This window comes from Rhinolophus ferrumequinum, chromosome 5, assembly GCF_004115265.2.
Source record: "Rhinolophus ferrumequinum isolate MPI-CBG mRhiFer1 chromosome 5, mRhiFer1_v1.p, whole genome shotgun sequence".
Taxonomy (NCBI): domain Eukaryota; kingdom Metazoa; phylum Chordata; class Mammalia; order Chiroptera; family Rhinolophidae; genus Rhinolophus; species Rhinolophus ferrumequinum.
In genome coordinates, this window is record NC_046288.1 from 7,431,168 (window position 1) to 7,448,688 (window position 17,521).

Sequence of the window (17,521 nt, forward strand, 5' to 3'; positions counted from 1 at the left end):
TCACATTCACAGGTACCAGGGATTAGGACTTGGATATATCTTTTTTGGGGGGAAGACACTATTCAACCCACTATAAAGCGAGTGAATCTGATTAGTACTTCATGATCTGATTCAAACTCTAGGCTTGGTTTGTATTTCTAAATGCTAATATATTTACAACAGGGAAAAGGAAATGCAGAATTAAAGACTGTGTTACATGGTAGAAAGAGCAAAGACTTTAATCAGGTGGACCTATGTTCAGTTCCGGTTCTTTATTAGTTAAAAACCTGGTTAACCTCTATGAGTCTCGATTTCTTCATTTATAAAATGGGGATAATATGGCCTATCTCATAAAACTGCTGGGAGAATTAAAAAGAGATTGCCAGGTACACAGTAGACTCTAAATATCATTATTTCAGGGGGAAAAATGCTTGAAGATAATACATTTGGAAATGACCACATTAAAGATGTGATCATGTGAGTGTATTGGATCTCTCTTTAAAGGCTATAGCAATTGGTATCAAGGAAAATAGTGAGGTGTCCTGTCAGGGAGGTGGAGATCAGCAATGAGGATTCCAAAAAAAGGTGATCTTTCAGAGAGTCAAAGGGACATCTGGCATCAGGAAAATGAGTTATCAGTTATCTTACCACCTAAGTGGGAGAGAAGTTGGCAAAGTCAAGGCAGGACTCTAGTCTTAGAAACTGGGATATCAGGCAAATTTCTAAGACAATAAGCGTCAATACTATGCTAAGCATTGGAGGTAAAACGACAAGTAAGACGTGGACCTTCCAGATAGAGTTCACCGTCTTTTAGATGACATCAGACAGGTTAACAAGACAAAACACAATAATATAAAGTGCTAAAAAAGAGTAGGAGCAGCATTAAGGGAAAGACCAGCTAACACTGCCCATGGGAGCCTGGGGAACCTTTAAAGAGAATGTGACATTTTAGTGGATTCTTGGAGGATAAAAAATATGAGAACTTTCCAAGCAGAGGAATAAGAGGCAAAGCACAGGAAAGACTAGAGTGACTGAACTGGAGACAGGAACTGAAGATCAGTCAAAGGCCCAGGGATCTAAATCAAGAAAGGGGATCAGAGCCGGACTGTTCACAGAATCTTACTGCTGATTCACAAAGCCCTGGGCTGTAACTTACAGCCTTCCTGCCTAAAATGCACGTTTGTCCTAGAGATCCAGGCAGGAGTGGGCCTAGACATTTAATTCAGGTTGTTGTAGTGTTTGGAAAAGAATATACACAGAAATTAATGAACAGTTAGGTACTGCCATTAGCCAAAATCAGGGTAGAGAAGGGAAATGTGTATGAGAGATTTATTATGGGTCAGATTGTCTATTTAAACCTCACAGCAATCCTCTGATGTAAAGCAGGCAGTTAGTGAAATAATGGCTCCAGTCATTAAAAAGCAATACTGACCTAGTTCCTAGAAAAAGAAAGGTTACTTGGTACATTTGGGTGGCTTCCTGGTGTGCAGTAAGTATCTGTGAAATTAGGTTTCCCAGGATACACACGGACAACACTATCTCCAATACTAAATGGTAAACCCACCCCCACTGCCACAGAAAAAGGCATCAAACTTCAGAGGCCCTCCAGAGTTAAGAAGCATCCCGTACGTAAAGTGACGGTGTGTCTTCCTTGAGGACTCGACGCTTTCAAGATTTTAGCAGGCTAACTGGCAACTTGTCACCCTCCGTCCACATGGTCGCCACCCCATCTTCGTCCACCTCTACCCTCGAAAACGCCCCTTTGGGCCCCAGCCAGCGAGACCCCGGCCCATGAAGGAATGAGAATACGCCCGCCGGGGATGGCCTCGGCCCCGCGTGGCGCGGAATGGGGTTGGGGAAGAAGAGGCGTCCTCAGTGCTTTGCGGGCGCCCTTTCGGGAGAGTCCAGACGCGGCCCGAAGTCGCGTGGAATCGCCGTGCGTGGAAATACGTTCCCGAGGCCACAGTCCTGGATGCAGGGCGCAGCGGAGCGCCGCCTCCGAACCTCCCTCCCGGGGACAGGGTTGGGGGGCAGCGAGCCGCAGGTCCCCCCTCCCACCCGGCCGCCAGGGCGCAGGCGCAGGCGCTCGAGGTGCGGCGGCCGCGGGGAAGATGGCGGCGGCAGCGGCGGCGGCGGCGGCGGCCGAGCAGGTCTGTGAGCCCCGCCGCGGCCGCGGACTGCAGGGGTAGGGGCCCCGGGGTCCTGCCGGTGGGGCCAGCCGCGGGGCTGGCCGGCGGGAGCGGGGCGGCGCGGGGCGGGGCGGGAGGATGCTGGCAAAGGCCGGGCGAGCCCCCGGGCAGGGGCTCCGGGGCTGGGGAGGAGAAGCGAGCTGGGCTCTCGGCCTGGCCTGCCTGTCCCTCGGCTGGGATGAGGAGGGGACGCTGTCTTAAGAGGCCGGAAGGCGGCCGCGGCCGCCGGGAGCCTGCGCGGGGACGAGCCGGGGACGTGCGCTCGGTGGTACAGCTGAGATGCGGGTAAAAATAACCTCAGCCCCGCGGCCGCCAGGCTCCCCCAACAGCAGCCAAGACACAGCTGTTGCCTGGGTGTCATTCTGCGGCCACTTGTTTCTGTCATCCCCAGTATGGAGGTGCAGACATCCCGATTTCTCCGCCCGCTTCGGTTTTTGGAGATCTAGTCACCAGTATGAAACTGTCTCCTGACCGATTGGCTTAAAATCATTTTTAAAAATGCGTTATGAAGTAATTCATGATCGGCATCGTGAGCTTGTAACTTAGAAAAGTTTAAAAGGCTATTTTCCTCCAAAAGCAAGCTGGACATAATGTATGTATATATATACATGAATGTGTGTGTGTGAAGATACATACACATACCTATAGTTACTAAGGTGATTTGTTATAAAAATAATTTTCATCGTCACTTTTTTCTTTAACTGTTATTTCCCTTAAAAAAAAAAAAAACTATGATACTATGATGTGGTAGTGTCTTTTGAAAAAGTACCATTCTTCAACACTGTTTAAAAAAATAAATAGGAGTCAAGCAGCCAACATTCTGTCCCCAGAAAATCTTTTTTTTCTGGGAAGATTTTCTTAGATAATTAACAGCTTTTAGAGATCTATTGGATATATTGGATATATATCACTGGAAGAGTCATTCTTAGGGACCTAAAATAAACTCGCCTTTTCCAGTTCATCTCTTACTGGTTTGATTTTGCTCTAATGCAAATTCTCTTGTTTCACTAACCTATTTCACATCTTCAGTAGTCCTCCATCGCCTTCAGATAGAATCCATCATTCTTGACATGGTACTTACATCCATTCATTTACTGGTCTCTAACCACATCTCTCACACCCTTTTGCCCCTTTCCTATACAATGCCTGTACACATTTCATATATAGCTGCACTTTTGCTTAACTCCTGTTTATCTTTCAAGATCAACTGAAACCTCAACTTTTCTTAAAAACCTTCACTGATGCTTCTGCTCGCTAAGTGGAGTTGCATTCCTCTGGTGTCTGTGCACAGCTCCTCTACAGCACTTGCCACGTTGAACTGCATTTGTTAATGACCTTGACTATGTACCCTACTTACCTGTAAGTTCATTGAGAGTAGGTGCTGTGTCTTGCTCATCTTAGTAGTCTGAGCATCTGGCATATAATAACTCTTCAATAAATGTAAAGTGCATTAAATGAATATAACAGTGCACGTGAATTTGCAGAGAAGAGTAAAGAATGCATCCTTGGAGGGATGCATTTTGCCCTGTCTCTCTCATCAGACCTATATTCAAACTCTGGCTAAGATTTTTAAATTGCGCATCTATCAGCATTGTCACACGTCTGTGAACAGTAGAAGAAAGCACACCTTCCTTAAGGGATTTTACTATCTTTGGGGGAGGGGATCTATCAAAATGCATATTCAACTCTAAAACATCTGCAGTGTCATGCACCCTGATGTCGCACCTCATGCAGGTACACAACCACCACAACTGTATTCAACATTGTGTTTTGTGATAAAATCTATTGAGTAGATTGTATTCTCTTCTACAGAGCTGTCCTTGCTGCTTTGTGGAATTTAAAAATTTTTATCTACCACATTACCCAAGATGATCTTTCCTGTCTTTTTCCATAAGCCCTCAACCAGCCTGCTACCCCCTGATGAGATTCCAGTAACCCTCTCCTCTCTTTCTTGGCATCCCTAGGAAAAAGAAGAAGGTTTTTCCCTTCGTGTTGTGGGAGCCCACCCTGTAAGACTGTTCTCTTCTCTTGTACTCTGTACCACTTGCTTTCCTGCCTCTCTTGGCATCTTTCCCTCTACCATCAAATATACTAGTCCTCCTACAAATTGAAGGACCGGGGAGGTACTAACAACAACAACAACAACAAAGAAAAGCACAATTTTTCTCTAACAGTACATGATTCTTTAGCTAGACTCCCTCTTTCCTCTTTTCTCCTTCTGAACTCAAAACTAGATGTGTACATGCTGGCATCGTTTCAGGACTAATTCCTACTCTCAAAGTTCATCTTACGGAGGCACTTCCTGACAAATCAAGTTCGGCAACAGTACACATCCTTGATTTTCTTACCATTCATTGTCTTTCTCATTGTCCACATTCCCTGCATATTTAAAGTTTCCCAGGACTATGTCCTGGGCTCTTCTCTTCCCTCTATACTGTTTTTCACAGTAAACTGACACAGTCTCATAGATTTAACTTACCTCGAGGCTGAGGACTCTCAAATCTCTCTCTAGTCCTGACTCACCTAATATCCCATCCTTCCTATGGGCTTTGAGGCGACCTAATAGCCCATCCTTCCTATGGGTTTTGAGGCACGTGGCATTTCTCATACAATTCAAATGCAACATATGTAGACTCTTCTCCCTCTTTCATTCCCCATATTTAACTAGTCATCATTCAGTAAACATGAGGTTCTTTTTTTGACCTAGCTACAAATTCAGTTAACTTTTCTGTTGAAGTATATTTTTCATCTACCTTTTTCATCCCACCTTAGTTTAGGCCTTCATTTCCACTAACTCCATTACTACAGCATCCCCAACAGCCTGCTTACAGTCTACTTAATCCTCTTTCCTACCGCCTACCAATGCCACATTTAGCATCCTGAAACATACATGTGCCATTCATGTTCAGAAATCTCCAGTGACTCCCAATTAAACAGACATAAAGACTAGAATTTGCACCCAGCTGTCCAAGAACTTTAACAACCTGCCCTACGTTTCCAACTTTATTCTCCCTGAATTACCAGATCTGACCCACCTACGCCTTCTGGTTTCCCTGACAACTCCAAGCCATCCTGTCTCTCCTCTCATTGAATTCCACAGCATATATTGTCTATACCATTGATTTTGGCACCTGAACATACAGAATCCTATTTATTCTAATTATTCCATATACCCAAATCACATTTGTATGTCCGGAGGATAAGGATCCTGGCCTATATTTCGTTTGTATTCCTATTTATGTTACTAGTGCTTAAGCAGAAAGTGCTCACTAAATACCTACTTAATAAATGAATTTTCTCAAAGTTCTATAAAATATATAAATTGTACAGTATCCATTTCTACCCATTTCTTTTGTGTTCGTGATGGGCCAGGTTATCACCTAAAATGTCATTCAACCACAGTCTAAGTCGGAGGTCACAATCTTTTTGGTCTCAGTTTCTCTTTGAACTCTTAAAAATTACGGACAATTCCAAAGAACTTTCGTTTATGTGGGTTATATCCATTGATATTTACCATATTGGAAATTAAAACAACTTTTTAGGGGGTGGCTCGTTAGATCAGTTGGTTAGAGCGTGGTGCTAATAACATCAAGGTTGCTGGTTCAATCCTCACATAGGCCACTGTGAGTTGTGCCCGCCTTAAAAAAAACACAAGCAAACAAATGTGTATGTCAGTTCTTTCCCCAAATGAGCTAACTGTACACTTACTGAAGTAGGACTGTTCACAGCAGAGAATGGAAATATGTTATCCAATAGTCACCCTGAAAGTTCTCTACGACACCTCCAAGCACAGTAAGGCCCTTACTGCGCGCCTGCAACTAAATGTGGCTTGAAGTTTATTAGTGGAAAACATATCACTAACCAATTCCGCTTTCTTTGGTTATGAATATGCACTTAATAAATAAATGGATCAAAAAGAGAGGCTATAGCTGTCCCTATGTGTTGTACTTTGTTTTAGCAAAGTTCCAATGGTCCTGTAAAGAAGTCCATGCGTGAGAAGGCTGTTGAGAGAAGAAATGTCAACAAGGAGCATAACAGTAACTTTAAAGCCGGATACATTCCAATTGATGAGGATCGCCTCCATAAAACAGGCTTGAGAGGGAGGAAGGGCAACCTGGCCATCTGTGTGATCGTCCTCTTGTTTATCCTGGCTGTCATCAACTTAATCGTGAGTATGCAGCACAGCATATTCTTTTTTTCCTTACCATGGGGAATTTTTCATCTGTTTTTCATTGAAATCATGGACTTCATTTCTATAATTTCTTTCAAGACCCTCTTACTTTCTTTTCTACACGTTTTATCTCTTACTGTGTTTTAATGACTATATATAAAAACATGCTAATATTGCCATGTATTCATTTTATTTAGAAAAAAATGTCCATGGATCCTTCCCTTTAAAGGACTTAAGTTTTAAAAGAGTAGGATCAACTCAGCAGAAAAGACCTTTGCCAAGGTTATTTTATTGCCTTCACCTCTCTTAAAAATATAATCGTGTCTGTTTTCATTTAGCTTTTCCCACACTTCGTCTTGTCTCCTTGGCTAGATTTTAAAATTGTAAACCCTTGGGATGGCAGTAAAGGGTTATTTTTTATAGTCTTAAATCTCTGTTATCAAAGAATGAAAGGATCTGGTAGGCTGGTTTACACTAAGGTGCTAAGTCCCTGGTAGGTTGCCTTTTCCAAAGATATTTGCTTTTTTATTGAAGAAGACTTTCAGTCCAAGGGCATAACTATCTGAGGGTTAAATCTGAAACCCTCTGGCATGTGTGTGGATACTATTTTCAGAGCGTGATTATTGGTGTACTTAACCTGATCATGAACATGGACTTTGGCAATTCTAAAGTGATTCCATTTACTTTCTTCTTTACTTCTAATATTCTCAAACCAGTCCTCTGTATTTATGTACATCCAAAACATTTGTGTCTAATTCTTTACTTAAATCAAAAAGAGCTGGTATTGTAAATAGCTTTACTAGGAGCACATATTCTGAATTTATTTTATTTTGTAAATTTATTTTCTTGGAAACTTTTGATTAAGATGGCAGAAAAAAGATATTATCATCCCTTTCTCTCTAAAAAGCTCATCTCCAGGTGAAAATGTCAAGAGACAGAAATATCTTAGAAGAAAGTAGGAGTTAACTGAAATCTAAATCATAACATATGAAGACAAAAAGGAGGAGGAGGAATAGCAGATAACTTACAGAGAAGAGAAACTGCTGTGTGTGTGTGAGACGAGGTTGCAGCGTGTGTTGGTGAAAGCTCCCTGCAGAATCCTGAAACGCCTCAGAAACTGGAAGTACAAGTACCCCAAAAAGCAGAGGTGAGGCGGGAACTGAAAACAGAGCTTGTTTGAAAATCTGTAGAAGGAGCCAGGAGATCCCTAGCCTTCCTCTGCCTTCCAGCCAGCAGTGAGGCAACTACTGCTCCTAAGCCCACACGAAAATACGCTGAACCAGAGAGGATTCTTTCTGCCTGAGGCTGTTGCACAGAGGAGGTAGGGGTGGGGTTCCCTACGGAAAGCAGGGAAGTCTAAATCCTGAGCACTGAGACTCCCTTTCCCAGGCTCCTTTGTCCTTATCTTCCACCTCGTTTTCTGATACTCCAGGCAAGAGATACCCTGGGCAAGAGATAAAATAGCCTCCTCTGGAGAAACTGAAGCACCTGGAAAAAAACCTGAAGATATTACCCTTGGCAGGTCCCAGTGAAAGAGTCACGTGATCTCCCACCTGCGAAGCCTGTCAATCACAAACCCCACCCCACAAAGAGAACTTTCTATGGACTTTTTACAACCTCACTGTTAAATATGAACACTGAGTCACAAAGTATCAATATATTTTGGAGGAAAACTCCCAGAATGGAAAAATGATAGAGACCTAAAATATCCAAACCATGGGGAAATTAGGAATTCAAGGAGATAGAGAAAAACGCAATGAATAACAGAAAACTTAAAAAACAACAACAAAAAAAAACACCTAAATTCAGTATTTTCAGAGAAATGAAAAGATATTACATCCATGAAACATGGATAACATGCCTTCAAAAAGGAGCAATTAAAGAAGACGGACCAACTCCCAGAAATACACATGGATGGATGGATGGATGGATGGATGGATAGATAGGTAGACAGATAGATATTGGAAGATAAAGAAAAGGAACTCTTCCAGAAAGTTCAATAACATTAAAGAATCAATTCAAGAACTGTAACATTCTGTTAATAGAAGTTTCAGAAACAGAAGAGGGAACATACTGGGGAGAAAGTTGTCAAACCAAGAAAATTTCCGAGAACAAACTGAAAACTACGTTCCAGCGTACTGCATAGAAAAGATTCACACCAAGGCCATTACTGTGAAATTTAAGAAAACCAAGAATAAATAGAAAATCCTAAAATCTTCCAGAGGAAAAAGAATACAAAATCAGAGTGGCATTGAACCTCTTCAAAAGCAGCACTGAACACTAGAAAGCAAGAAAGCAAAGGCCTTCAAAATTCAGAGAGAAAACAGTTTCTAATCTAGAAATGTTCACCAACCTAGACTATCGATCAGATGGGAGGGAATATAAGACATTTTTTAGCCATGCACACTCTCAGAAAATGTTACTTCACATAGATTTTTAAGGAGCCCACGGGAGGATGTATACTACCAAAAGAAGGTATAAACCAAGAAAGTTGAAGATAAGGATGCAGGAAACTGGGTATCCAGAGGGAGGGAAGGGAGAAAAACAAAAGGAAGTTCCAGCATGAAAGTGAAGGGAAAAGTTCATGACTACAGCTGTGCAGCAGACCCAAAGGGTAACAGTCCAGACTGAGGCAAGAAAACAGGGGTTCCAGGAAGATTTCTTGGGAGAGAAAAATAGAAGTTATAAATGATCTGAGAGGTTTGGACCTCTAGAACGTTTTAGTGAGAGACATTTGGCAGAAATGTTGGAAGGTTTGAAAAGATTTAGTTAGATTTTCGAAGAAACTAAGCAAAAGAAAAACAAATATTAAATTCAGAGACACAAAGTACAAGAAAGGATCTGCCATCATAATACAGTATTTGGCTTAGCAGTGAATAATATTTACATGGTTATTATACTGAAAGTATTGAACATGGGTTTAACCAAAACTTGAGATTGGAGTTGGAAAAGAAATACAGATGAGCTAAAATTCTTTCTTGCTAAAATAGGAAACCAACAAATAAAACCTAAAAATTGAAGAGTGAAGAAACAATATACACATATTATTTAGAAATAAGGAGGTAAATTCTGGACGAAATAGTGAAAATTATTGAAAGTGGTTGTCCCTGGATGAGATATGGAGAGGGTAGACAAAATAAGAAACTGCCCTTTTTTTTTTTATAGACCTTTTAGCGCTTTTTGACTTTTAACTATTTGCATGTAATACCTTGATAAAAATAAAATTGATTTTGTTTATAAGTGGAAAACCAATTGATATGTTCATCTCACCGATAAAACACTTTAGAAAGTTTAATCCTTTGGCAGTTATCTTTTCTATTTGTTTTCCAATTATGTTAAATGTATGCTACCTTATATTAACAGTGGGCTTGTTTTCTGTTTTAGATAACACTTGTTATCTGGGCTGTGATTCGCATCGGACCAAATGGCTGTGACAGCATGGAGTTTCATGAAAGTGGTCTGCTTCGATTTAAGCAAGTTTCTGACATGGGAGTTATACATCCTCTTTATAAGAGCACAGTAGGAGGAAGGCGAAATGAAAATTTGGTGATTACTGGCAACAACCAGCCTGTAAGTTACCACGTTAATTGAGAGACATTAAAGAAACCTAGGGGAAACCTAGAGTTGATTCTTAGAAATGGATGTTTTCCTTTAGGGAAAGTTCATAAATATATTTAATAATATTGTTGGTCTTACAATTTATTAATATTAGATACTTTCTTAATATTCTGGATTTTGTTCCATGGTAGCATTTTCTGTGATGTAATTACTGTAAGAATACATAGTTTACTCTTTTCTTCTCCGTACGAGGAAACCATTAAAAAAAAGCACCTTCCCAGATTAGAATACCCTCTACTTTCTGGGAGTCTAGAAGAGAGTACACCCATCTAGTCAGTGGCAGCCCATGCCAAGTGGCTGCTGTCACACAGGTTTGTAACTGCCTAGAACCTCAAGGAGGTATCCTTACCTCCTCCGCCCATCGTCAGCCTCCGTCCATTTGCCCTGTGACCCATGTATTTGTGCAGAGCAGTATAAGCAAATAAACACATAAGCCCTCATTTAAAGAACTCTTCTCCCAAATGGGTGGAGGGGGAATAGACAGGCGCAGTTAAAACTATTTAAAATTCTATTTAAAATTAGTCTGTTATTACAGAGTGTTCTAACAATGTTCTTGATGAAGTTTGGATGCAGTCTCTTTTGAAACCATTCATGAAAAGTGTTTTTCTGAAGATTGTTTTTCAGCAAGGGACAACAAAGCTCAGTGTAGAAAAGAACAAAACTTCTATTACAAGTGACATTGGTATGCAGTTTTTCGACCCAAGGACTCAAAATGTCTTATTCAGCACAGACTACGAAACTCATGAGTTTCATTTACCAAGTGGAGTGAAAACTTTGAATGTTCAAAAAGCATCTACTGAAAGGGTATGATTTATTTTCTTTGCTTTATTAATGGAAGAAAATTATTGTCTGAAGTTACAAAATGGGAGGGGAGTTTCACTGTTTGCTAGTGGTATGAAAGAAATTCCAGAGCAATGGAACGGATTAGTTCTAGATGTGTTATTAACTAGCTGATGTGATCATTATCAAGTCATCTCTCTTTGTCTCAACATCTGTAAAATGTGAATGAAAACACTTGCCTTTCATATTTCACATTGAAACACCTATTCCGCTGTCTCTGATAATAATTCTCACTGTAATTTAGAAACTCTTTTCACTACTTCTTTTTTTTTTTCAGATTACCAGCAATGCTACTAGTGATTTAAATATAAAAGTTGATGGGCGTGCTATCGTGCGTGGAAATGAAGGCGTGTTCATTATGGGCAAAACCATTGAATTTCACATGGGTGGAAATATGGAGTTAAAAGCAGTGAGTATTTTTTAAGAGTTTAAGAGAATTAATAGATTCTTGGGTACAGAAATCCATATGTGGAATAATATGCAATTATTGAAAATGGCAGGGTAGTTGTATATTTTTGACATGGAAAGATGTTCAAAATGGATTGTGAAGTAAAAGAAAATTATAAAACAATTTGTGAAATATCTCATTTTTACTTTTCAGAATATATGTATGTTTATAAAAACCTGGGCAGGTATGTCAATAGATCAACAATGATTAGCTATGGGTCGCAGGATAATAGATGATTTTAATTTTAATTTTATTTCTGCTTGCCTGTTATTTTCTAAAAAAATATATATATATATATTTTTACATAGTGATACCTATATTATTTTAAAAGGAAAAAAAAACAAAAAAACTTCCAAAAGAGAATTCTAGAAGATTAAAGTGAATATCTATTCCACAAAGTTGCCACGGTATTTTTTCAGTTAGATTTTTTATATCTCTTCCAGGGTTTTGTATCTAGTGATGTGAAAATCAAATAGCAAATGTATAAAATGTATTTTTATTTATACATCTATTATTAATTACAAAGGAAAAACCTTTTACCTTTATTATAGCTATTGAAAAGTGAGATTTTCTCTGTGCGTTACAGATTATATCTGAACTTTAATAGGTAACATATTTCATATGAGGGAGCCGTAAATCCAAAAACATTTTACCTACTCACAGTCCTGGTGAAAGTATCTTTATTCAAAATGTCTTTGGGCACCTGCTATATGCTACTTAACTAAAGCTAATTAAATTTGTTTTAACAAGCATTAAATGAAAAAAGAGAACTTAAACCTATGGACTTACAAAATAAATCTTTCCTTTTTTAAATTTAATTTCATAGGTCTTAGGAGGAAAAAACTTTAAAAAATTAAGTTCTTTCACTTTAAAAAATAGCTCTTCCCACTAAAGCACATATTCCAACCTCTAAATAATAAAGATGAACCTAAAATGTGATTCTTGCCAGAAATTCAATAGCAATACTGAGTATTTTTTACATGTACTGTATAGTAAGAAGCCATTTCTCTAAGAGAATAGTGTTTAAAAATGGTCTCCAGGGGCTGTTCTCTGCACTAGAAACTCGAAGAAGCAATAGATGTTATAGATTTGTACTTAGCCATTAGTGAGTTACTAAATCTTTTATTTTCCCCCCTGAAAATTCTACCTATTGTTAATATGACAAATATTAAAATACTTTAAAATATACATACACATGTCACTTTCTCCACAGTTAAAGAAAAAGCCAGTATTTAAAATAATAATTAGCTTTGTAATTCAGTTAATATTAGTGGTTAGTTTTTAACTGTATAGTTAATCATTGAAAGAGTTTTCTCAAACTGCTTTTAAAAAGTGACTGCTTTAGCAATTTAAAGAAAATAAAATTAAATGACCACAAGATGGCAGCACTGGAACAAAATTGGAAAAGTCATCACTTAAGACTTATTTATTCCATATACTATCACTTCATAGTCAATTAGCCATTTTCATTACTTTATAACCAACTTCCTCATTTCTTTAAATACCCTCTATAAGCTGATGATTCTCAAATTTGAAATTCTCTCTTTAATTTCTCCTCTGAACTGTGCTTATCATATCCACCTGCCTTCTTATCTTCTCTACTTCAGTATCTAATAGGCAATTCAAATTCAACAAGACTAAAATCTTCATATCCTCGCTCCCTCCCCAAACATACATTTCTATCAGGATTCCCTTCTAGTTAAGTGGTACCTATCAGTACATCAGCAAAGCCTTCAGGCTCTGCCTTCAGAAGACGTACAGAATCTAGCTGCTGCTTTCCACCTTCACCACCAGCACCACCACCACCATCATGGTATAAACCATCATTATTTCCTACCTGCACTGTTGGAACAGCCCTTAATTGGTCCCTGCTTCCTCTTTCACCCTGTAGTTAGTTCTCTATACAGCAGCCAGGATGATCCTTTTTAAAAGATCATACCACTTCCCTATTCAGAATCCTCCAAATGGCTTCCTGTCTAATTCAGAATAAAATCCAAAATCCGTTCCCTGGACTTACCTATCTGGCCCCTAGTTATTTCATTGACTCATCTCCTACCAATCTACCCCCTCACTCTCTCTGCTTCAGCCGCACTGACCTCCTTGCTGTTCCTACAGCACCAGGCACATCTTACCTTGGGGCCTTTGTGTGTAGTGTTTCTTCTGCCCAGAGTGTTCTTCCCCAGTTACCCACATGGCTTACTCCTTCACATTATCCAGTTTCCATTGCTGCGTGACCTTATCAGAGGGGCCTTCCCGACCACCCTGTGTAAAGTAGAACCCCTGCCTGGTCACTTTCTCCCTACTTTTCCTGAGTTACTTTTCTCAGATATCATATTTGTCTTACCTGCTCATGTGTTTACTGCCCCTCTCCCATTAAAATGTCAACTGTGTGAGAACTTGAATCTTGCCTGTCTGTCGACTGCTATATCCCCAGCACATAGAATAGTGTCTAACACAGTAGACATTTAATCGTTATTTGTTGAATGAATGAAAAAAGAAAAGGAACGAAAGGAGAGAGAAGCTTAGGAATTCCTTTAAAAAAGGGAGGTAGGGAGCCTACAATACAAGAATGTTCCTGGAACAGTGGGATTGAGGAAGAAATCCTCCAGGCAGTTTCCCTCGAGTGCCCGGTCTTCAAAATTGTATAGTTTGAATCCTCATTTGAGATGTTCAAAAACGTTGGGAATTAATTTTCTCTAGGAGAAAAAGTCTTTTTCTGCTTATCGTCAGAAACTTATCAACCAGTAACCTTATTAAAACTCTCTTAGGAAGAAACAAATAAAAATGATCTGAGACTTTATCAACATTAGTCTTATTATACACTTAGGAATTTTGATGTAATTTTAACTGAGAAATAAATTGTGTTACAAATATATTTGTATACATTTGAACTATTACTAAGAGGTCACTAGTTGAATCTTGATACTAGTTTTGTTTTCTTTGTTTTGGTCATAACTTTACTCTTTCTTATGCCTTCTTGTTAATATGCCAATAAGTTTTATTAGATTTGTTTTATCCTCATTTGTGGAGGTAAATAAATTATACTATTGTCCTAATAGGAAAACAGCATCATCCTCAATGGCACTGTGATGGTTAGCACAACTCGCCTCCCCAGTTCCTCCAGTGGAGACCAGTTGGGTCCTGGCGACTGGGTGCGTTACAAGCTCTGTATGTGCGCCGACGGAACTCTCTTCAGAGTGCAAGTCACGGGCCAGAACATGGGCTGCCAAATCGCAGACAACCCCTGTGGTAACACTCATTAGAAGAACCTGAGAGGTCATCCACATGTTCATGTCTGGACTTGACGTTTTTTTTAAGTATGCATGCAAATCATGTTTCTACAGAGTTTGTGATAACTGATAATCATTTTATCTGCAGAGCACTAACTACTGTATCTATTATATATAATCTCCATATTTAAAATATTCTCAGAGAGCCTACCTTCTGTTTCATTAATTTGCACTGATCTTCAAATTATAATTCGCTAAAGTAATTATCAGAAATTAATAAAATCAAAATTAATCTTTTAAAAAGTGTTTTTAAAATTCCACTATTCCTTGTCTAAAGGATAAAGGGCTGAAGCAACTGTTGAGACTCCCTATAAGTAAGCTTTTGGTAACTAAATATAGACCCACTTAAGATATTTAAAAGGTACACATCGTCAGTAAATGTTACGCACTGTGTCTCATGGCTTCTTAGAGCAAAGACAGGTTTTTGGTGCATTAACTTGCAGCCATATTCTCACATGCAAGTGAAGTCATTAAAGAACTTCACGTATGTGAGATAGTAAGAAACTGTGGTTCCTTAGTTTTGCACAAGGAAGAAAATACTCTAATATTATAGAATGTTTACTTGTTAAATATTGATAAATATTAAGTGTTCACAATGTGGTAGAAATTAAAATTCTATCCATCTCAGCTTTAACTTTTAGATAATGATAATAGCTGTCATTTACTAAGCATCTTATATATCCTAGGCTTTGTCCTGGGCATTGCATGTGTTGTATCTCTAATTCTCACCAGAGCTCTGTAAGTAGATGTTATTATCCAAGTTTTACCTATTAGGAAACTGAGGATCAGAGAAGTTAAGAAATTTGCCTAATGTCACATAGGAAATAGCAGAGTTGGGGTTGGAATTCAGGTGTGGGTCAAACCTAGATGTACCTGCTTCCAAATACCATATTCTTTTCAATATCAGTACTGTAGTTTTAATTATTTAAAACTGTAGAAAGTTGAACAAAGACTAATTCAAACTTACAGGTAAGAATCAAATAAAACAGGTATGCTTACTCTTGTTAAAAACATCAGTCACTCAATTGTGTCAAAAAGAAAATAGCCAATCCCTGTTAGATTTTAAACTATCCTAAGCCAATTCCAAAATATTATACTATAGAGATGTTAGATGGCCTAGTTATGGGTTACCCTACTTTCCGGACTGATGGGCCTTGGCACACTGGAGTACCTGAACTGGGGAAAAGGGTTGCCAAGGAATTTATCCCCTCCGCCCTCAGGGCAACACAGTAAGAAGTGAAGGGGTTAGGTAGGCCATGGCCCCAGGTAAGTCCCGCTGGCCAGGAATGGCCAGTGGCTTCACCCCAATGTGCGATGGCACCCTTTTTAATGTGTGTCATGCCTTGAAAAAAGTTGGGAAGCACTAAACAGTGCTAATGCAGGAAATTGTACAAGTAATTTTTAAGGAAGTAGGAGAACTGACTGCTCCTAATATCACCATCCCACTGTAATGATTTACAACCTTCAGGTCGGTTGATTTTTAATATATTTTATATTTAACTTGAGAGGAACTCTCTGGTATTATTAAGACATACACAACATCAGGGGCAGAGACTTCCAAGTAGTTTGCTATAAAGTAGGCAGTAGTGATAAATCATAGGCCCTACTCTGCATTCAACTATGACAATATCCTGTCATGGTGACTTTGAATTGTGTAGATAAAAAAATCAATACGAAAAACAATTTGCATTCAGTGTTGTTACAGTTCTCTTTGATAGAAAAACCAAATGCCTTAGAGATTATCAATAGTCATTAAAGTATACTAAAATAGAGATTGACTTACTACATAGTACTGAGTACAGTTTTTAAATGAAGAAAAAAGAAAGTAAAATTTATGACCTCTGAGTGTTATTAGTTGTAGTGACATTCAGAATCTATTTTAATACATTCAGTATCATTTAATATCTGAATGATATTCAGAAAAAAATCCTTTGGAATTTTCATTCAGATACATAGTATATTTTTAAATTTTACATTCATTACTTGTCTGCTCTATTTAGATTTGTTTTGAAAATTTCTTTAAATAAATATTTTTACAAACACTACAGATGCTATGTTACAAAATATTATTTATTGAATGTAATTCATGAAATAATCTATTTTTACTCCTCTTTGAGAAATACATGTGTTTTTGATACATTTCCATTAAGTGCTTTGGACATGAGAGTATATTTTGATGTTTTTATAGAATTGATTGTTAAGGTAACAGGTATAGTATTTGAGGACACTTTAAAGGTCATCCCTGCTTTTTCACTGAAATGCAGACCTGGAAAATTCCCTGGAAAGCAGATCAAGAACAAACTGTCTGTTTTACCTGTGACCTATTTTGCATAAAGTAAAGCTTCAGCTACTCATTCTCACTACAAGGTGGTATTTTTCTATAAACTGAAATGTTAACTTCCCTCTTTCTGCTGGTTGTTCCTCCCCTATAATGAGCATTGATGTGACAAGCAGTGACCGGGGAAAGGTAGATGACAAAGACAGGGTACCAGGAGAGGAGGGAACACATCCTTGTTTAAATAACTGCAGTACTTGAGAAGTGGGATGCAATGGCAAGGGAGACAAATGAAATACAAGCGAAATGTTTTCAAAACTAATGGGCAGAGAGGAAAAATGGAAAACAACACAAGGTGGGGACTGCCTACATCTGGTCTACAATATTTATACTTATTTGTATTCTTTTTGCATTATGAGAAAACAAATTTTGTGTAATAGATTTGTTGATGAAAAGTGAAAATTCTACCTAGTTTGAATGAGTTTTGTGTTTTTTTTTTAAGAGGGTAAGAATGTTTCGGTGCTAAACTTGATAAAAAAGATACCATTGAAATGCTGATAATTTTAGTAATCTTTTAAAACGTGTTGGGGGGGAGCAAACATTACAAATTACGCCATATAAAATAAACCTAAAAATCTGTTTCAGATTGCTAACTTGAGTTTCAGTTCATTCAATTTGTAATAACTATTAATGACCTCTGTTTACAATAAA

General features: G+C 38.5%; 1 protein-coding gene across 1 annotated transcript; it reads left to right on the forward strand.

The window, feature by feature from the left end:
* The first annotated feature begins 2,022 nt into the window (after nucleotides 1-2,022).
* On the forward strand, nucleotides 2,023-17,456 carry SGCB (sarcoglycan beta). The gene is made up of 6 exons (XM_033106081.1): nucleotides 2,023-2,129; nucleotides 6,127-6,336; nucleotides 9,724-9,909; nucleotides 10,570-10,761; nucleotides 11,075-11,206; nucleotides 14,305-17,456. The coding sequence occupies exons 1-6, from the start codon at nucleotides 2,091-2,093 to the stop codon at nucleotides 14,506-14,508; spliced, it is 963 nt and encodes a 320-aa protein (XP_032961972.1). The 5' UTR covers nucleotides 2,023-2,090; the 3' UTR covers nucleotides 14,509-17,456.
* The last annotated feature ends 65 nt before the right edge of the window (nucleotides 17,457-17,521 follow it).